General features: G+C 51.6%; 7 protein-coding genes across 7 annotated transcripts; 5 read left to right on the top strand and 2 right to left on the bottom strand.

Annotated features, from left to right (window-relative positions):
* Positions 1-111: 111 nt before the first annotated feature.
* BO83DRAFT_364214 (putative GABA permease) lies at positions 112-2,439 on the bottom strand (the record flags this gene model as incomplete). The annotated part of the gene is made up of 5 exons (XM_025529604.1): positions 1,868-2,439; positions 1,761-1,821; positions 1,476-1,708; positions 567-1,409; positions 112-485 (listed from the first exon to the last, which is right to left on the bottom strand). Exons 1-5 carry the CDS (start codon positions 1,953-1,955, stop codon positions 112-114), a joined length of 1,599 nt encoding a protein of 532 aa, XP_025386406.1. The 5' UTR covers positions 1,956-2,439.
* A 760-nt stretch (positions 2,440-3,199) lies between these two features.
* On the top strand, positions 3,200-4,048 carry BO83DRAFT_390339 (SDR family NAD(P)-dependent oxidoreductase; the record flags this gene model as incomplete). The annotated part of the gene is made up of 2 exons (XM_025532852.1): positions 3,200-3,671; positions 3,729-4,048. 2 exons carry the CDS (start codon positions 3,200-3,202, stop codon positions 4,046-4,048), a joined length of 792 nt encoding a protein of 263 aa, XP_025386405.1.
* A 4,678-nt stretch (positions 4,049-8,726) lies between these two features.
* Positions 8,727-10,527, top strand: BO83DRAFT_69808 (uncharacterized protein). Its single transcript, XM_025537543.1, has 2 exons — positions 8,727-9,092; positions 9,427-10,527. Exons 1-2 carry the CDS (start codon positions 8,990-8,992, stop codon positions 10,398-10,400), a joined length of 1,077 nt encoding a protein of 358 aa, XP_025386404.1. The 5' UTR covers positions 8,727-8,989; the 3' UTR covers positions 10,401-10,527.
* Positions 10,528-11,224: 697 nt separating this feature from the next.
* Positions 11,225-15,184, top strand: BO83DRAFT_409444 (mannosyltransferase complex subunit MNN9). Its single transcript, XM_025534135.1, has 8 exons — positions 11,225-11,792; positions 11,877-11,886; positions 11,994-12,149; positions 12,220-12,493; positions 12,553-12,968; positions 13,297-13,300; positions 13,700-14,833; positions 14,896-15,184. Exons 1-8 carry the CDS (start codon positions 11,612-11,614, stop codon positions 14,914-14,916), a joined length of 2,196 nt encoding a protein of 731 aa, XP_025386403.1. The 5' UTR covers positions 11,225-11,611; the 3' UTR covers positions 14,917-15,184.
* A 180-nt stretch (positions 15,185-15,364) lies between these two features.
* On the bottom strand, positions 15,365-17,081 carry BO83DRAFT_379838 (Zn(2+) transporter YKE4). The gene is made up of 4 exons (XM_025531599.1): positions 16,915-17,081; positions 16,659-16,809; positions 15,650-16,601; positions 15,365-15,537 (listed from the first exon to the last, which is right to left on the bottom strand). The coding sequence occupies exons 1-4, from the start codon at positions 17,056-17,058 to the stop codon at positions 15,522-15,524; spliced, it is 1,263 nt and encodes a 420-aa protein (XP_025386402.1). The 5' UTR covers positions 17,059-17,081; the 3' UTR covers positions 15,365-15,521.
* Positions 17,082-17,317: 236 nt separating this feature from the next.
* BO83DRAFT_379836 (nucleolar protein 16) lies at positions 17,318-18,442 on the top strand. Its single transcript, XM_025531598.1, has 2 exons — positions 17,318-17,495; positions 17,572-18,442. The coding sequence occupies exons 1-2, from the start codon at positions 17,365-17,367 to the stop codon at positions 18,158-18,160; spliced, it is 720 nt and encodes a 239-aa protein (XP_025386401.1). The 5' UTR covers positions 17,318-17,364; the 3' UTR covers positions 18,161-18,442.
* Positions 18,443-18,771: 329 nt separating this feature from the next.
* Positions 18,772-20,006, top strand: BO83DRAFT_400229 (uncharacterized protein; the record flags this gene model as incomplete). The annotated part of the gene is made up of 3 exons (XM_025533383.1): positions 18,772-18,918; positions 18,987-19,023; positions 19,075-20,006. 3 exons carry the CDS (start codon positions 18,772-18,774, stop codon positions 20,004-20,006), a joined length of 1,116 nt encoding a protein of 371 aa, XP_025386400.1.
* Positions 20,007-20,067: the final 61 nt, after the last annotated feature.

Here is a 20,067-nt window from a genome sequence, read left to right as displayed (position 1 = left end):
AGGTATGTATGTACATAAATGGGTATACTGCGCACATATATATATATATATATATATATTCTGCACATAATTTTACATACAAGGGAAAAAACCATGTCCGAGGACAATCATTCATCCCCTCTTCTCCATCTCAACTTCCTTCTCCTCGTTCAATTCAACCACTTTCCCCTCCGTAACCCTATCCCCACTTCCATCCCACGCCCCCGGGCCCGTGAAATGCTTTCGCCCTGTCACTACCCATGTCGCTACACTGATCACTCCAATCACTCCGATCGCAGCGCTGGTGTAGTTCATCGAGTCCTTCGTCACCGGGTATGATTCTGGGAAGTTGAACGTGATGGACGCAAAGAGCAGGAACAATAGGCCCAGCACGTTCAGACTAATGGACATTGAGGTGGGGAGGGCGAATGGGCCCGTAAGGGTACGTTTATGGTTGGTTACGTAGCCTAGGAGACGACTTCCCAGGGCCATGGCGTAGGAGAGATCTTTTTTTTTTAAAAAACTTCTGTTAGCGATGGTTGTTCTCTGTTGATATTTAGGAAGGGATCTATGAGGGGAGAACTTACAGAAACCCTCAGTGGAAATAGCAATGACGGTCTCAAAGCCCGTTGAGGTGCCAAAGTCAATTGCATCCAGTGCGAGCTGAACGATCAATGTGAGCAGGACTGCATTGATAGGAACCTGGCGCTTTTTGTCGACTTTGGCGAGGAATCGGCTGAACGGGAGACCGTTGTCGCGGGCGAAGGCGTAGACACAGCGGGAGCCCTCAGCGAGGATGTTGTTCCCTGCGACAATGACGATCACGGCAGTCATGCTGGCTAGGAAGCAGGCTGCTACTTTGCTACCGGTGGAGTCGTAGAAGATCTGGATGACGGGGACTCCGGTAGGGGAGTTCTGAGTGGTGGTGATATCTCCGATGCAGAAGCACAGGACTAGAAGGAAAGCAAAGCCGGTGACGGCGCCAAGGACAACGGACATTATGATGGCTTGCGGTGCTTGTTTGGAGGCGGATTTCATCTCCTCGGTCATGTGGGAGGGGGCGTCGTAGCAGCACATCCCGAAGCAGGCTTGTAGGATACCTACGATGGCGGCCATGGCTCGGTCCCAGCCGGTGAAGTTTTGAAATTCGACGAAGACAAATGATGCAGATTGCTTGTGGTCGTTTGTGGCGAGGAGCACGATGACGGTGATGAAAAAAGCGGTGATATTCCAGATAAGGATGAAACGGGCGAGCCGGTTGAGTAGATGCGGGCCCCAGATGTTGATGGCAGCAGCGAGGATTGCCACAAGGTAGGCTACTAAGACGGTTTGCCAACGCTGGATTTCGTAGGATGGGAAGACGAGGTTCGCCATTCCGAGTACGAATTGTGCCGCAATGGAGTTGTTGGTTGCGCCCATGGCGAGCAGTCCTAGGGGTTTTCTGGTAAGTTTGGCTGTGCATTTACGGTGGTAAAAGTATCGTTGTTGGGTCATACCTATCAGCATGAACCATCCGGTTATGTATGATAATTGGCGGGAGATTCTTGGAGGAGCCAAGGCAGCCACCCACGAGTATTGACCTCCAGCCACTGGATACATCGAACACATTTCAGCCATGGGGATGGCGACGGCTAAGGTGAGTAGGCTGACACCGATGAAACTGAAGACCATAACCGGGGGGCCACCCGACGTGACGCCAACAATGAAGACACCACTTAATGCGGTCCATCTTGAGACAGAGTCAGCATGATATGCTCTATATCTCCCAGCGAATGACTTACGAGGTGACGACGCTGAAACTGAAGCCAATCATACCCAGGAGGCCAAATGACCGTTTGAGCTCTACGGACGTTAACACAATTCCACATGCCTAATCTGGCTGACATACCCTGCTCATAGCCCAGATGCTCCAGCCGGACATCCTCTCCTGTTGTAGGAGGGCCCGCAGGCTGAATCTCATCTTCTATTATCGCCATCGTTGGGGAATATTTGGGAATACAAAGACACGTCTGCAATTGAGTTCACCGTGGCCGCCGCCACCAGTTGGGGTATTTATTGCCATGCTACAGGAGGGGGATGGGCGCCTCGGACCATGAGCGATAGGGTCATAGATGCATTCTGCAGGCATCGATGAACCGGGGAAGCGATAGCCGGGGTAGCGATAAGATAAGCCGACAGCGAGCATTGCCAGATCGAGAAGGTCTGCGCGATGGCCGGTGGAGCACTTTCGCCCAGAAAAAGCTGGGGAGACCACAGACGAGACAGACCGAGCAGCTGTCTCCAGTCATGTCGATTTGTCATAACCCATAAGCCATCCCGAGTTGATAAGCTTATCAAATGCAACTGGAATAATGGGCTGTGAGTAATAAGGATTTGTGCCGTGGGGAATTTCGGAATGTCATTGTGTCGATTGGAAGGTGTAGTTTGAAGTCGAAATTAGTTGCAGGTGGAGAAGTTGGTGTAAAGAAAAGGGAAGGACGAGGAGATATGGACATGTGACCCTTCAGCCTCATCCTCTCTTTCGGTCTTTCTGTTCTCTCCCTCTTTCTTTTCTATTGTCTGCCCTGCCCTTCGCTTCCCATGCCCCCGGACATTTCAATTCACCAGCCCATGAACGGGTCTAGGTTGGTCAAAACCATGCCATTGAAGGTTAGTGGTCATTCGACCATGTCCTGTAGTTGCAGTGGAAAATTGATGAAATGTCCAGGTAGAATACAAGGCAGACTCGAGAGACTGAACTTCATGATGAGATTCTCACTCTCTGAGGACTGGGGCTCCCTATGATATATTCCGGGACGGCATGCGAAACTGAAACAATCCTCGCCTCCGACGGGTCAACGACGCGTCACTCGTGGCCGCAAACCTCAAACACACCCCTACAGCTAATCAATCGTACCCTATACGAAATACGCAATATACGGCGGCAGAAATGTCTATATAAAAAAGGCGCGGCATTTCCCATGGTCCCCTGACCCCACACAACCCGCCGAATACGCAAATACGACAAACGGTCCGGTCGGATGTCCCAAACAACAGTATCCGAACCCTTACGCCCTTGCCTATACGCACCCACAGAATGGCCCCTTGAAGCGAAACGGCTGCCTGCGTTCCAGTGGTCAGACCATGTGGATATGGCTATCAAGGGCCCGGACTATAAAGGGCATGGATGTCCCCTGACCATTACCAACAAGAGCATCAAATTGAGATCCTAACAATCACCATGTCCATCAACCTCACTGGAAAAACCTGCCTCGTTACCGGTGGTGCCGGGGGCCTAGGCAAAGCTATCGCTACCCGGTTCTTCGCTGCCGGAGCCAACGTGGTCATCTGCGATGTCAACGAGGAGCGACTTCGTCAGACGTCGCTAGATCTTGCCGGACCCACCGGCGACGCAAGGCTCAAGATCATCAAGACAGACATCACCTCTGCGACAGAGGTGCAAGCCCTTTTCGATGAGATCGTCGCGCAATTTCAGAAACTCGATATTCTCATCAACAATGCTGGAATCATGGATCAGTTCGATGCTGTCGGTGACCTGGACGAGAAGCTGTGGGACAAGGTCATGGCTGTGAATCTGACTGCGCCTTTTCTGTTGAGCAAACTGGCTGTTCGGAATATGCTTGCTCAGGAAGTTGTCAATGGAAGTATCGTCAACATCGTCTCCATTGCAGGAAAGGCGGGTTGGATGGCGGGTATGTTTTTTACCGGATGATTCCCAATGTCTGGATAGATTGACTGACAAGTGACAGGTGCCGCATATACCGCTAGTAAGCACGGCCTCGTTGGCTTGACCAAGAACACGGCTTCCTACTACGGCAACAAGGGAATCCGATGTAATGCGCTGATGATGGGCGGCATGGAGACGAACATTGCGGATGCGTTCATGTCCAACATCAACCTGGAAGGAAAGGACAAGGCCGTTGCTCTCATGACTGCTGCTGCGGCACCTATGTGCGATATCAACCGCGTTGCTGAGCTGTGTCTGTCTATTACGTGTGGTCCTGGGGCGGAGATTATCAACGGGACATGTATCCCGATTGACCATGGAATGTCGGGAGTGTTGGGTTGAGTCTGGCTTATATAGATGCCTAGCCGACTGTATATTTTCTCTTCAATGTAAATACTTCACACATTTCATTTACTTCCACATATCAAACTCCCGCCCCCATCACACTAAGAGTTCAATAACCATTGTAAACCTCGCTCGGATATACCCTCCCTATCTCCATAACTGCCTCACAGGCCCAACACCCTCCACTCCTCCGCAACCCTAACCTCACCCCACCACCCGCAGCTGTAATCACCAACCTCCGGATAAGCCAAGTCAATCCCCACATACACCCTTCACCAACTAGTCTCAAGGACATGGCTGGAATTCCTTTCTGCGTTGTAGGGAAAGCTATCATCTTCAATCAATCGAAATGCCACATAATCATTACCAATTGCCAATGTGCGGGATATGTTATCTAGCCTGTTAATGAGCATGCCGAAGATGCATTAATATACTTCCCAAGGTAAACCCAGAAGAAAGAAGAACGTCCCGAAAAAAAACACGAACATTGTTTTACCAATGGACGTAGAAAAACCCGGCAAGGGTACTTATTAGTTGGTCCTAGTGGTATTGGTCACTAAGTAATATTAGTGTGCCAGTCACAAGCTGGGTACTACGCGACCTGCGTCCAACCATGTGCTGTTCCAATATATCGAGCAAACTAGGGTCCCTACAAAGCATAATCCTTGAAGAGGGTCGGGGGGTATACGGGCTACGAGCATTCTGGGCGTCGGCATCGATTACAAACACGGTATTCCACGCGTCAGTCCAGATATGCCGCGGACGTTCTCCGAGCTGTGTTGCCCGTAGGTTTAGATTCCAGAACTACACCGGATAGTGAGACTTAGATATGGTTTCAATCCGCTGTTGGGGGAGTCGGGATAGTACTTGGCGGCTTCGATATATTGGTGTTTTTTTAGCCGGGATCGCTTGTCACGGCTTTGGAGCAATTTTCTCAGTATTGACCGAGGGGATGCTATCAGCTCTAGATGATTCACACACACCTCGATTTGAAAAATCATCTAGATGTTGAGTGATCGTCCTTCTTCCACGGTGAATGTATTCTAGCACGGACGTATAATGTCTGGTCATTACCGCCGCAAATCGTCTGATTGGCCATGGCCCAGTCAAGCTATTATTGTCTGAGCGCCAAAGCATCCGATTCCAAGCGCAGTCAGGTCGAAGCAAAGCTATCATGTCCGAGATTGGAGGAGTGATTGGCTAAAGATAGGTGGCTTGGGGTGGCCGACGCTACCCTTGCTCATAATCAGGGCGCATCCGGAAGATGTTGGTTCGGGAATTAGAGTGGTGTGCCTACAGCCGAGCTGGTGTCAGGTGTCCCGTAGGTGTGGCTGTTCTAGTTGGCGTGCTCATATTTAGGTTCTGACTGTAAGCATCCAGACCAAGACATCCCACATTATGCCCGGGCCTGGTATGGGGGCTATACATGGCCGGGCCGTATGCGAATGAGTCAACGAGGCTTTGCGACAATCCACTCAAGTGGATTCATAAGATCCCAGTTCATAAGGTCATGGTAAATCGCTCATACAATGTACTGCACTTCGGAGATCCTGCTCGGAACAGATGCATTACCAGGCTGCATACGCACAGACTCGGCCCTGGCAGCTCCCGTGAAAGCTTCTGCAGTCACTGTTGGATGCCGCTATGTCGGAGTGTATACTAGTGTTGGAGGTACGTTCCCAGCCATGGATCCAGACCACGCGTAGAGACAGGGATGGATTTGGTACCAACGGCTGTTCGTCGACAAGTCGCATCTGGCATCCTTTGCCTCAGGACGTTAGGACACCGGCAAGTGTTTCAGTTGCATAAAGACCAGCTTCCTTTTTCAGACCATTGACGTCAATGCTTGCCAATAAGCAAGTCAGGACACGACTTTAATATCGACAGATGAGAGGGGCGACCGTAGCACGGGATCTGTTGTCTTGGACGCGCACGTTGTCTAGCATAGCCCCCATCCAAAGTTGATGCCAAATCCAAGAAAGGCAATAGAAGAGAGGAGGGGAAGGTGTGACGAGCAACAAGTGACAGAGGAGGTGAAGCACCAGCGCGGCCTAGGTAGTCAGCCCTGCAGGGGTTATTCCAGTCACAGTGGATGGTGGGGTTATTGATTGATTGAAGCAGCCATTGTGACTCGTGATTGATCTGCATCTCAGTCACCACCACCAGTCTGTAACTAAATATGTAGCTGACTCGAAGGTAGCGGACGCAATCAGCTCGAGTCGATCTGCCGGGGGGGAGCAACGTTGCGTCTGACGAAGCCTACCCTCCAGACCCGTGAGCAAATAAATTTTCGTCAGGACATCCTGGTGTAAGATCTATGCTGGTGCCTGCGCCATGGATCGAGGGTTTATCCGGCAGGGCGGAACAATGAGCCTTCACGGACCAGACACGAAAGTATCCGGCAACAGGGATTATTGGGCAGACTGTAAAGACAGATTGGCTAGTAAATAATATTCTGTAGCGCAAATGGAACCCACAAAGATTGTATCGTCACGGGTATTTTCCTGCCCCAGGAACACCGCATTTGCCACTCTGGGAATCAAGTTCCACCCAACATCATTGAATCCTGAAACGGCCGGAATCACCAAGCAAAAAGGTCAATGCAAAGTAGACCCCAAGTAGCCAAGCAGATCAGATCATGAATCCAGACGCGTCGCTGGTAAAATTTTGGGGCGGGGCATTTGGACGAGCGAGTGTGATGGAGGGGAGACTAGAGGAAGTCGTCTGATCGCTCAGCACGGCGTGAATGACGCTCTCGCCCTCTCACATTCTTTGTGATGGTTTTCAGCCATCTTGAATGGAACTAAGTCGACAAGTGTTGATGCTAAACGGCATGGTGGGTAGACCATTGTAGACCGTCTTATCTAGACCATCCTGAATTTTTCTCGGTTGTTGTGGCCTGGACCGATCGAAGGGGTGGACTGGAAGGATGAAAAAAGTTCCCAGCCCTAGTTTCTGCTCTCCGCAGTTCGAAGGGGGATGGCCAGGGCGCTCTGTGACACCGGCAGCTGCAGATCGACTGTGCGTAGAGAGTCGTTTGGGTCTGGGGTTACAACGCGCTACTGGATGGATGACTCGCAGCGATAGTATTCTTTCTCCTGCTAGCAGCAGTTAGTCCCTGATAGCGTCTCGATAGTGTCGCCATCCCCTCCAGACCGATAGCCAGTCTCCGTTCAGGATTGATTCCCATCAGCTTCGACCAAGAAAAAAACCCCCCCCGGGCAACAGTGGACTCACTTGGGGGAGGGGGAGTGTCTCGCTCGGATTCCGTACAAGCCCAGGCGATCCTGGCTTTGTCCATTGTTCTCAAGCGTATTGTTATAGTAGAAGTGTGCTCTGACTCCATTCTGCCTCTGCGATGGTAGCCGGCCGGGTCACCCGAGTTTCCCGCGTGTGGTTACAACAGGTTTCATCGGCTGAACAGGGGTATCAGGCGGAGGGAAGTGCTGCTGAGGAGCCTGGAGGTGAATATAAACAACCACGGAGTCCATGCTAGAGGAGAGGAGACGATATCTGGCAGTCGTCTTTTTTATGTTGTACCAACCTCATCCTTTGTCCGAATCCATCTGCTTACTATTTCTCCGAATTTACGGAGGAGTTACCTCTACTTCATCTTTTCTTCGCCTTTCTTTTCTGGGGCGGCTGATAGGTGAGTGACATCGTTCACTTCTCGAACGGAATTACTCATAGCTTGACTAGCAACTATCTATTTCTCCCTGTTCATCCATTTGCATGACCAGGACCAAGGCATACTTCTTTTGGTGTCTCCTACTGGATTCCAAACAGACCTGCCAAGAACGTGCTGGTTAACCCATCCACTCGCTGGCATTTACCTGCCTTGGACTCCTTCCTTTGGCCTTGCAACGTGACCTACCTTATAATTATTATCTTGCTATATTATTGTCACCGTCTGCATTCTTGCCTTGTTTGGCTAGCTCTCATTCCTCGAGTCGTTTTCTTGCTCAGCGTGACCGCTTTCCCTCCCACTGGCGGTAAGTTACTAGTGAGTACTTACTAGCCCCGATCACGACTAGTGCCCGTCGGTTCCTCAGGAACCAATCACCCCTCCTTCCCGTCGTGGAATACGATAGTCGACTTTGGCCTTGATTGTCTGTGCGGCCTATAGAAACAACATTGCAGTTTTTGGAGGGTGTGTGGTGAGAAGGAGGCTGCTCCCATGTGAGTAGATGATTCTCCTCATTTTTTTCCTTTTTGCCTCCCCAGTGTACTATCACCTCAGATCGTCACCCTTTTACATTTACACTTTTGGCATTTTTTTTTCTTTTTCTTTTCTTTTGTTGCAGCGGAGTGGAGTGGAACCCGGATGGGCGGTAACCATACCGTACCGTACCGTGGGAGCTCCGCTTTGCCCCTCTCTCTCCAGGCTTTGGATCCCGCGTCTCCCGCCATGACGCCATGGGTTCGGCTGCTGTTTGTGACGGTTTTGAGTTTCCCCGCAAGCTGACGATCAATTAGAATTTCTTAGTCTGGAGTGAGGTAGTGGGCAGAGAAGGAAAAAAAAAAGAAATTTGGCTCAGGGCAAAGTAGAGTTCGGGATCAAAACAGAGGAGGAAAGGGTCCCAAAAAAAAGAGAGAAATCAAAGACGGCAGTATCAAGAGTGAGGCACGACCGAAAGAGGGGAGTTGCATGATTTTCCCCTGACTCATAGTATCACGGCGACGGCGGCATCCGCGGAGGGTACGTATTCTGGGGAGAAGAGACACACAGTGTACCTGTCACTGTCAGGGAAAAGTCATCCGCGGGTGCCTGGATTGGCATCGTCCCATCCGGCTTATCCACTTACGGTACTGACAACTGGGGAAAGAAAAAAGAGGGTAATAAAAAAAACAAGGGCCAACAGACAAAGCAAAAGGAAGGACAAGAAAGCGAGAAAAAAAATAATCATTCATAAGGGAAAGGGAACCCCCCCCGGGTCAATGGCTACCTCTCCACCCTCTTCTTCTCCGTCCGCCTCATTCTCCTCGCCTTCCCTGTATCCTTCCTCACACAGTTCCTGTCACTCTCCGCCATTGCTCAGCAGTAAGTCTCAAGTCTCCTCTCCTCTCTGTTTCCTTCTGCAATCCACCAGTTCATCTTCCTTCCCCCCTCCACTAAACCTTCCGTCCAACCATGCCTCTTTGCCTTCCCCACTCCTCTCAGGCAGATCTCACTGCCCTCCTCCCAACGTCAACATCCTGATTGGCTCCTCTGCATTCTTCTTACTTTTTAGTCTTTATTGCCTGGTCAAAGTCTTGCTTTGCTGTTGCGTTTCAGTTGTTGGCACTGATCCAAAAAAACTGATCCCCACCTGACACGTGTGGCATCTACCTCTACACATTCCCAAAGATTCGTGCTGATCGCGTGCTACCACTAGCCAATCTCTCTTCCTCCTCCTGGTCACCCTCCTATCGGCCGTCCAGCTTCTGTGCCCGAGACCAGTTAGAAAGTCTCATTGCCAGACACGGTCACCCCACCCGCGTTTCGTTGTCATCGCTCCAGGAGTTAACCGCAACCTCATCTACATATAATCCTCCTTCCCCCGACTCGTCAAGCTCAGACACAACAGATCCCCTTGAGACCCTCACTCTCACTCAGTCAACCTCCCGGCCTATTCCCATCCCCAGGCCGTCTCCCTCCCTCCGCGATAAGGACTTTCCCGTCACCCCTCTAACAGGGCGTTTTGATAAAGGCTATTATTTTGCCCATCGTGACCACACCCCCGAGGGGCAGCGAGAAAGGGAATTTCATCGCAAGACCAGTCGATCTGGTCATCACCACCCTCATCGTCCACCCTCGTCCAGAATGCGTTCTGACAGCTCAACTTTCTACCCGTCCGCCATCTCCCCCGCCATGTCTCCAGCTGGACGTCCCTCCTCCCCGCAGCCCTCTGGCTCGCAGGGACAGGGCACCTCCAAGTCCATGCCTGCCTTCCACTTAGGAAGCTTGCCACGATTCCATCCTGCCGTCTATCAGTCATCCGGCAGCACTCAAGCACAGCCTTCTTCACCACGCCAGCCTCGACAGCACGGGTATCGCACGTCTTCTGGCTCCCGTGATGGAATGTGGCAGTATCGAGACTTTGTGGATGGCGCTGCCCTGCCCAAGACTCCTGGAACCTTATCGCCGGGCCCATCCGCTCCACGACTAGACCCTCTTCGCAGCCCTGGCCCGGTAACCCCGCTGGCGCTGGAAGAGGCCAGTGGTTATCTGACCTCGGGCCCCTCTAGCTCCTCCTACTTCTCCTCTCGAGAACACTCTGGGCCGGCCCCAGATATGGTGGACAGGCTAATCGCTCGGGAGACCGAACGCAACCGACAGAAAGCCATGAAGCCCCTCAAAGGCTTCTAGAGCTGTCGTCCATCCATCCATCCATCCATCCACAACGGCAGCCGTCGTCTTGCATCTGGTTGTCAGCACAGTTATGTACTACGACATGACTCAGACCTCGGACTTCGGACTCCAGGTTACATTGAGTGCCATCGGTGGTCTGCAGGGCAGCATCGATTATGTGCTTAATGCATGATATGATTCTACTCTCTTTCGAGGCCGTTCGTGCCGATTTATCTTCTTTTTCTTTTCACCATTTCATAAAACCACATCTATGTATTATGAAATTATGCAACTATACCCCGCAGCTGATCCGTGGGCTTTCCCGGATATTTGTATTTCCTGTCCTGTTCTGCTATTCTTCCTACTGGGGTCGACGCTCCCTTGTTTCCAGAACTGTGTATTGCGCCTTTTTATTTCTTACGACACAGTGTTATTTCGGGCATTGTATTATCATGGATTGAACAGAAACAGCCTGTCATCCTTGAGGTGGGACTGGAATGCGACGTTTCGCTCAGATTGTTATATACTAAGAATTCGGTTAAAGAAAGCGACAAGCAGTATAGAAGACGTGGGAGGTGTTTCATTGCTCGTTGCGAAATAGGCAATGAAGTGGGTTCGATCAACCTTCAGAAAAAGCAATAGAACACAACACCTGGTTGATGATGTCGCACTGACCTGCCGACTGCTCGTTAATTGCAATTGTAGAAGATTACTGCATATCTAGTGACCACTGCTTTGCACTACTAGTCTTAGTACTCCATCTGTTGTACTAGTCGCAATGGATTGGAGCGCCGTGAGTGGCTCCCCCAACCCATTTGCCCCCCGATCGGCCGCTTATCCGGTCGGAGCTGGGCTGCTGCTCCCCGAACCGCCGGGTTTTGCGGGGCGCATCTTCTTGCTCTGCTTGTTCCTCTTTCCCCGTCTTTCGCCTTTTTACTCCGCTAGGGCATCTTTTTCTCTCCTACAACTGCCCATCATCTACATGCCTTGAGAACTATTCCCCTCATTCCCTATCATTGTTAGAAGTGGTGGCTCTTAACCATCAATGGACCTCTCGTGCGCTCGTTAATCCCGCCCATTGCTTTGTCCGATAGCGGACCCCGACAGACCTTCACGAATTTTTGATCCTCGGTCCAACGCAGCCGAATTCCAATTGACACTCCCACTCAGCCTTAATAGGGGGAGCAACATACCGGCTTTTGCGACATACGAGCACTGCACTGTCGACAATGTCGTCGACGTCCGCACCGCTGCCGACCTCCTCAACATCCGGGATACCAGAGCAACGTTCTTCCGGGAATATGACCGAGGCCGATACACCAAAGCACAGTCCGCCAAAGCCCCACAGCTCGAAGCATGACTATAAAGGCTTTGTAGCAGGAGTCTTCTCCGGAATTGCCAAATTAAGTGGTATGTCCTTACCAGCGCTGAGCATAGCTCTCGAGCTTTCGTCTCGTCCTGAAGTGACCATCGCTAACAGATTCTGATCCATAGTTGGCCATCCGTACGTGATCACGCTCCTCCTACCTCTTCCCTACCACTTATACTACCTCTCTATGGACGGACAACGCCCATATAATGTCACAAATTGACCATGGATTGATTTCGCAGGTTCGACACAATCAAGGTGCGCTTACAGACGAGCCATGATGGGCATTTCCGGGGTCCATTGGACTGCGTGCTACAAACAGTCCGCAAGGAGGGTGTTAGTGGGTTGTATAAGGGAGCCACTCCGCCGCTGGTCGGTTGGATGGTCATGGACTCTGTGTGAGTAGCTTTGCCCGACTGCTGGAAATTGTCCATAAAGACACAGAAGGACTGATGGGTCAAAACACAGCATGCTGGGTTCGTTAACCTTGTATCGCCGACTGTTACTGGAAAATGTGTTTTCGAAACCGGAAATTCGTGCAAGCATGCCGTTCATTGGCAAGCAGACGGATCTTCACACGCTCCCTAGCTTCGGTCATGGTATTGCAGGCATCATGGCCGGAACGACAGTCAGTTTCATTGCCGCACCGGTGGAGCACGTCAAGGCGCGTCTCCAGATCCAGTACTCTGCGGATAAGTCCAAACGTCTGTACAGTGGACCTATAGACTGCGTTCGCAAGATGGTAAGAAATACAGACCCTCAAGGCGCTCGAGTTGGTTGGTTGACTCGAAACTTATATAGCTTCGCACCCACGGCATTGCTGGATTATACCGTGGACTTTGCGCGACCATGGTATTCCGGTCATTCTTCTTCTTCTGGTGGGGTTCCTACGACGTCCTGACCCGGTTAATGAAGGAGAAGACCAGCATGTCTGCCCCTGCCATCAATTTCTGGGCCGGGGGGATTTCCGCGCAAATTTTCTGGATCACGTCGTATCCGTCTGATGTGGTGAAGCAACGCCTCATGACAGACCCGATGGGAGGCGCACTGGGCGACGGGCAGCGCAAGTTCCAGTGGTGGAAGGATGCTGCAGTGGCAGTCTATCGGGAACGAGGGTGGAGAGGATACTGGCGAGGATTTGTGCCATGCTTCCTTCGAGCATTCCCGGCGAATGCTATGGCTTTGGTTGCATTTGAGGGTGTGATGCGGTGGCTGCCGTGAGGCGACGATGAAGCTACAGAACTCTCGCTATACCCGAACGATCAAGATGAACGGGACTTCAATAAGATCCCGAAGAAAAGCTACGTTGTAATGTGATAGACGATAGAAATAGAATGGATTTCTCCAACCAACCCATAAAGCGGGCCCGATCGTGGCGCGTCTCACAGCAGGGATGTTCATCAAATCTAGACTGGTGCAACGGCCGCATGCGGCGATGTCTCGCCCAATGCAGCCACTGCGGCACCTTCCACTACCTGGTACGATCCATGGGTCGAAAACTCTGGGAGTCTTAATCTGCCAAGGAATCAGGTTTGGCTGATTCAGATCGGTGAGTAGGAGACGCAGGATGTTGTGGTAAGCAGGAAAGAGGAATGAGTGGAAGAGAGAGAGACGAGAGTTCGGGCTTTCCGCGTGTTCTTTTTCCGGCCAGCTTCAATCTGGCCATGGTTCGTTCCATCCCGTCATCTCCAATCTGCCCTCCCTTCTCTCCCGCCTCATCCTCCGCTCATCCACCTCAAACCTTCTTCGTTTTACTCTCCTTCCCTTCTACAGTCTCTTCCGCTATGTCCGGGGCCCGGATCATTCCCCTTATGATTGCTGGCTAAAGAGCTCTCTCGACTTCTCGCCGGGCCAGATCGATTCCGTCGTCGCCGCCTTATCCAATCGCGCAGAACAACAACCACAACCACGACCTTGATTGCGAACTTCCTACTTCTCCCTCGATCAGCAAACGGCTACTATGGCCGTCGCACGCTCGATGCGTCGCACAAGCCCCATTACGGTCTTCCTGGCTGCCCTGCTAGCTTTCGGATTCCTTTGCTTCCTGCTGTCCCCTTCCTCCTCCGCCGCCGCCGCTCCTGTCACCGATTCCTCCTCGCAGCTACGACGAGAAGATGCCGCCGAACATCCCCTTTCTCCTCCGACGAAACCCTTCCTCAAATCTCAAGCCGTCCGCGGAGATGGGCAGAAAGCCCCCCCGCCCGTGATGCACTACAATCTCAACGAGCTCAGCAGCACCAGCGAGTCTATCAAGAAAGGGGAACGGGTGCTGATTTTGACCCCATTGGCCCGCTTCTACCAAGAGTTCTGGGACAATGTCGTAAAATTGAGCTACCCACACGAGCTTATCTCGATTGGATTCATCGCCCCCAAAACCAAGGACGGCGATGCCGCTGTCACCGCGCTGGAACAGGCCATCAGCGAGACTCAGTCCGGTCCGGTTGACAGCCGCTTCGCCAGCATCAGCATCCTTCGCCAGGACTTCGACCCGCCCATTCAATCGCAGGACGAGAAAGAGCGCCACAAAATGTCCAACCAGAAAGCACGTCGTGAGTCCATGAGTCGCGCCCGCAACAGCCTCCTCTTCACCACCCTCGGTCCCAGCACCTCCTGGGTACTCTGGCTCGACTCCGACATTGTCGAGACTCCAGCCACCCTTATCCAAGACTTGACGGCCCACAATCGACCCGTGATCGTTCCTAACTGCTTTCAGCGCTACTATAACAAGGATACCAAGAAGATGGACGTCCGCCCTTACGACTTCAACTCGTGGATCGACAGTTCGACCGCCCAAGAGCTGGCGGGAATGATGGGTCCAGATGAGATTCTCCTTGAGGGATACGCCGAGATGCCCACCTACCGCACCCTGATGGCCTACATGGCAAATACCGGGGCGCCCCGTCCTAGCCGCGAGATGGAACTTGACGGCGTCGGTGGAACCGCACTCCTTGTTAAGGCGGATGTGCATCGCGACGGCGCCATGTTCCCGGCCTTCCCATTCTATCACCTTGTCGAGACGGAGGGCTTCGCTAAGATGGCGAAGCGACTGGGATATTCCGTCTACGGCTTACCTGATTATTTTGTATGTCCCCCCCCCTTCTTCCTTCTTTCATCTGATTGACCCCACTAACGCCATGCCCACAGGTGTATCACTATAACGAGTGATTACGCATGATAGATTCCTATTACGATATGACTTCACATGAAGCGAACACCAACAATAGACCGGAATGAAGAATGTATTTTGCTTTGCTTTACTTTACTTTGCTTTAATTAGACTATAATAGTTGACGATCCACGTCTACTCACCTATCCATCTACATCTGCCTGGGGAGTTAGTCTCATGTTACGTCCGCGCGCTGGGCGCTTAGTGGTTCTGGTGTTTCTGGCTGAGTAGCTTACAACTACTATACTATTATAACTACGTCATATGTCCATTTGCTATACATTTCACTCGCCCATAGTGTGCCATACGTAGTACTAATATTAACTGTTCAATGGGCTCATAATTATGATGTAGTAGTACGGTCGATCTAGGCAATACTTATGTCAGAGGTTTTGAACTCTTTAGTATGTGGTAGTATGATACTGCGAGTAGTCATCTAATAAGAACCTCGATCATATTAAATTGATTGTCTATTCTTTGATGGTCCACACCATCTTTTATTTACTGAATTCTATATCCATATGCCATCTCATCTCTCATCTTTCAACATGAAATGCTTCTCATAATAGTCAATCAATCGAGCTACCACGTTAGGCCTCGTGATCTAATCCCAGGAAATGCTATGAGAAGCGTTAGCGATGCAGAATTCACGGCACGTCATACCAAGGGAAGAAGAAGAAGAAGAAGAAGAAGGAAGGGATAGGAAGGGGGGAAAAAACAAAAGAAACATACACAAGCATAATCCCAGCCCCAACCATAACAGCCAAGAACTGCACAATGGTCTTCTTAATCTCCGTGCGTTTATCCTTGCCCGTTTCCAACAACTCCGGGATAACGGAGACTGTTCCCACGTAGAGGAAGGTCCCCGCTGTGAAGGGGAGGAGCATATCACCCCAGGTGAGACTGGTTCCGAGGAGACCGGATGGCAGGCTATTATCGGTGATTGTTGTGGTGGAGCTATTCCCGCCGAGCTCTTGGACTGCGATTCCGATGAAAGTGCCGAGGAAGGCGCCGATGGCTGTGATGAACTGGGCGCCCATGGCTTTGCGTTTTGAGAAGCCGGATTGGATGAGGAGGGCGAAGTCGCCGACCTCGTGGGGGATTTCGTGGAAGAAGACGGCGACGGTGGTGGTTGCGCCGATGGTCGGGGAGGCGTAGAAGGAGGAGGACATGGCGAGGCCGTCGGTGATGTTGTGCGTGAAGTCGGCAATTAGGTTGAGGTAGCCGCCCAGTTTGACGCTCGGGTTGATTTCCTTCTCGTCATTGTCGTCGTTGTCCTCCTCGGTGAGTTGGGGAGTGGTGGTGCTGTTGCTTGCGGGCTTGCGCTGTTTGAGCGAGGTGGAGGGTTGCGGGGAGGCGCCGGTTGTGGTGCCTGTGGGTTTGTGGTCATCGTTGTTGGCGTGGGCATGGGAGTGGTCGTGTCCTGCTCCTCCGGTGGCGATACGTAGGGTTTTGTCCATTGCGACGAAGGTGAAGAAGCCCACCATGATCCCGAGGCCTAGGAGGAGGTTGCGGTTCGGTTCGACCATCACGAAGCGGACGTGGTCGGGGGAGTCTTCGCCGAGGAAGATCTCAGGGAGCAGGTGGAAGATGGTATCGCCTAGGAGGCCGCCTACGGCGAAGGCGACCATGACGGACAGGGAGGAAGGGTCGATGTTTGGAGGGCATAGGGCCAGGAGGAAGTCTAGTGCGGAGGGACATGGTTATGATTGTTGGAGGTAGAATGCGAGAAGTCACATACTGGGTGGGCCGGAGATGTAGATCGTCGCCAGGATAGCATTGACTGCAGGGCTGCCGGGGAAGAGGATGGAGAAGATCTTGGACGTCAAGCTGGTTGTTTGGGGGGCTGCGGCGCGTTTATGCTCATTGAGGGACTCGACGAGAGGGCAGTTCTACATGGCATTAGTACACAATGGGTATGTTGAGGGGGTCATGGGGAGATCGATGGCTCTCCATCCCAGACAGAACATCAAGGATGCAAGGGGGCACGGGCGTACCTGCAACTCCTCCTCAATTTGTCCCACGGACATGTCCCCTACAGAGATAGCATCATGCGCAACAGCAAGTGCGGAGAAGAGAACGAGACCCGCGGCGAGCGCAAGGCCCATGCGCCGAGCCGGAGCCAGGAAAGAGGGTGCCATAGTAGCAATTAATCAATTGTAGGCTACCCCAGACAGTAGTAGAAGAGGACTTGAAAGAAAGAGAGAAACAAGAGGGAATAGCTGCCGGTGAGATAAACATGATGCGCCGTTCTCGGACCTCCAAATCCCGGCTTTGATTTGTTATCGCCGTATCGGGACCCTGCAGCAAACACGCCAAGCCCCTATCAGTGCAAACATGCAAACTCGATAAGATCCGTTTTCTGTCGCCGCAATTTTTTGAGCTTCAATTCCGGTCCTTTGAATACATCACCCCACTTCTGATATTCCAATTCCATATCTGGCACCATGGTTAACATCAGACAAGCCAAGAAGAAGAGATCTTCTTTGCCCAAGGCCAAGGCCAAGAGAGCCGGTCTCCTCAAGAGCGGAAAGAAGAAGATCAATGTCTTGGGAAATGCTATCATTGCGGAAAACTGGTACGTTTATGATGTGACAGAACAAACCAGGAAGAAGAGTTACCTTTGGACTGTATACTAATACTGCTCTCGATAGGGACCGCAAGCAAACCCTCACCCAAAACTACCGCCGCTTGGGTCTCGTCCACCGCCTCAATGCTCCCTCCGGTGGTTCTCAGAAGCGCGCAACCGCGGACGGTATCCAAGGAGAGCCCGAAGATTCCTTGTACATCAAGAGCAGCACCGAGGCGCTCGCCAAGCAAACTGCCACAAGCGAAATTAAGGTTGAGCGTGATCCGGAGACCGGCAAGATTCTGCGTGTGATTCGCGGTGCGGCCGATGAAGAGGTCGAAATCGCCGGACGCAAGGTCAAGCGCAACAACCCGCTGAACGACCCCTTGAACGAGCTGTCGAGTAATGAGATTGTCACACAACCCCGCCAAACCGCCTCCGGAAATGGTATTGTTGAGCAACTCGAGCGCCAAGCTGCGCAGGAGGGAGTGGCCGTCCGGGCGAAGAAGCCGCGCCATCAGAGCTCCAGAGAGCAGGAGTGGGTGACGAGATTGATCGAGAAGCACGGAGACAACTACTCGGCCATGGCTCGCGACCGGAAATTGAACCCGATGCAGCAGACGGAAGGAGACCTGAAGCGGAGGATCCGCAAGTTGCAGCAGAGCCGGTCATGATCGGGATTTGAATTGATGCATTTCTATCGGCGAGTATGGCGTTTTGACAGGGCTGATTTGGGATAAAAAGTTGCTTGCGGCTGGATTGTTGGACCACGTCCGAATTGTCTCTGCTTTTGCGGTTATACCATCTTATAGACTCCATCTGTGCATGTCTGGCACAGGTCGCAAATGCTAATACACTTGATTTGGTCATCCAACTTGCCGTTCCTGCTTATGAACATTATCACATTAGTTATGCTACCATGTGAGCTCAAACACAAACAACATGAGCCATTAGCATGTCCATTCACTGCATTATATGCAACACAAGTCGCGAAGCTATCCACAGACGCGTTGAAGACGCCTGGCGCGTTCACATAGAAACATAAACATCCAAACTGCGTAGTTCTCCAGACCTCTTTACTCCTTCTCTCCCCCTTATCCTTCTCATCTCCTCTATCCCAAACAACGCCAGTATCCCAACGCCAGGATCAGGACCATCACCATGGCTCCCAACTTCCTTGCCCTAATCACCTTACTGGCACTCCTGCTCACTGCCGCTGCGCAGATAGCATAGTCTGCCTACCCTCTCCCTATATATCTTACAAAGAACCAGATAATTAACCAAAATGAAACGAAACAATAGTGACCCTGAGACTAACTCGCTCGTCTGCTCCAAGCCCGGCGGCAGCTACTGCGCTTCCGGCTCCCTTGAGGGCCCGACTATCATCACTTGTGCATCTCAGCACACTGGAGATCAGTTCATGCAACCTCTTGTACGCTGGGCTTCTTCCTTCTAACTAACAGGAGTGATACTCACAGCAATGGAATATATAGTCTGAAGGACCTACTCCCAGAAGGCTATGAGGAGAAAGCTACTTGTACTTACCCCCAAAATGTATTTAACCCACTCAGTACTAATGAAAGAGCAGGTTATGAAACCACCTCATCAGCTGGCGACGCTCTCTGCGCCTTCAATGGAACCGGCTATGCCATCATTAAGAAGTCCAGAGATGTTGTTCCTGTCTCTGTGCCGGAGACTATTCTCTGCGATGACGAGAATGAGGTTAACGGCCAGATTTTGGACGATTCCAATGGTGCAGAGGATACTTTCGACCAGGATGTCGAGGATGAAGACACCGACAAAGACTTTGACGACGACTTTAGCGAATACTATGACGAATACTTTGACGACGACTATCCTGACAACGATGAGCAAGAAGAATACGGCTATCCTCTCTTCACTCCAAAGGAAGATCCATCCGCTGGCCCTACGCTCCCCATTGTTCCTCCTCTTCTGCCGGCTACTCATATGCGAAAGGCTTCATCTACATCTAAACCATCATTCACCCTGATCAAGCTGCTGAGCATGACCTCTACTTCTCCATCTGCAACCGAAACTGCAACCAAGCAGGAAGACAAAAGCGCTCTACGTAATCGTGCGTGCTCTGATCCGGGAAGAATGCCCCCATCCTCCTTCTCCATACAGGATATGGGTTTCTCTACTTTGTCCTCTGATCCTACTTCCACTATGGAAAGTCCTACCGCTGCTGCTGCTGCTGGTGGTAGTGGTCATGACGGGCCTCTGTCAACCTCTACCTCGACTATCTATGCCAGTGGATTTACAGAAGTCGCAGCACCAGAGACCGTCACAACCATTACCACTGAAACGGGCACTCCGACATCATCTACGGGTGTGGGGAACGGTGATCCTGAGACAGAAACTACCCCGGTCAAGACAAGTGACGCTAGTCATACTTCCGAGAGTGGTTCGGAAATGCGTGCGCTGGATGATAGTATTGTTTTTCAGGATTTGGCTGTCATCTGGGTTATGTGGGTGGTTTTTGCGTACATTTTCGTGTGATGGGGGAGTGTATTCATGACTCGACTCGATGAATATGGGATGTTGGTGGGAGTTGATGGGA

The sequence above is a fragment of the Aspergillus eucalypticola genome, assembly GCF_003184535.1.
Source record: "Aspergillus eucalypticola CBS 122712 chromosome Unknown BO83scaffold_18, whole genome shotgun sequence".
Taxonomy (NCBI): domain Eukaryota; kingdom Fungi; phylum Ascomycota; class Eurotiomycetes; order Eurotiales; family Aspergillaceae; genus Aspergillus; species Aspergillus eucalypticola.
The sequence above is the reverse complement of the archived record's forward strand: the minus strand, read 5'-3'. Positions and strand labels throughout refer to the sequence as shown.

Coding starts and splice junctions, on each gene's coding strand:
- BO83DRAFT_69808 (XM_025537543.1), top strand. CDS start 8,990: ATGGCTACCTCTCCACCCTCTTCTTCTCCGTCCGCCTCATTCTCCTCG. Junction 9,093..9,426: donor CTCTCCGCCATTGCTCAGCA/GTAAGTCTCAAG, acceptor TGCTACCACTAG/CCAATCTCTCTTCCTCCTCC.
- BO83DRAFT_409444 (XM_025534135.1), top strand. CDS start 11,612: ATGTCGTCGACGTCCGCACCGCTGCCGACCTCCTCAACATCCGGGATA. Junction 12,494..12,552: donor TAGACTGCGTTCGCAAGATG/GTAAGAAATACA, acceptor AAACTTATATAG/CTTCGCACCCACGGCATTGC. Junction 14,834..14,895: donor ACGGCTTACCTGATTATTTT/GTATGTCCCCCC, acceptor CCATGCCCACAG/GTGTATCACTATAACGAGTG.
- BO83DRAFT_379836 (XM_025531598.1), top strand. CDS start 17,365: ATGGTTAACATCAGACAAGCCAAGAAGAAGAGATCTTCTTTGCCCAAG. Junction 17,496..17,571: donor GCTATCATTGCGGAAAACTG/GTACGTTTATGA, acceptor TGCTCTCGATAG/GGACCGCAAGCAAACCCTCA.
- BO83DRAFT_379838 (XM_025531599.1), bottom strand. CDS start 17,058: ATGGCACCCTCTTTCCTGGCTCCGGCTCGGCGCATGGGCCTTGCGCTC. Junction 16,810..16,914: donor AAATTGAGGAGGAGTTGCAG/GTACGCCCGTGC, acceptor AATGCCATGTAG/AACTGCCCTCTCGTCGAGTC. Junction 16,602..16,658: donor CTACATCTCCGGCCCACCCA/GTATGTGACTTC, acceptor CCTCCGCACTAG/ACTTCCTCCTGGCCCTATGC.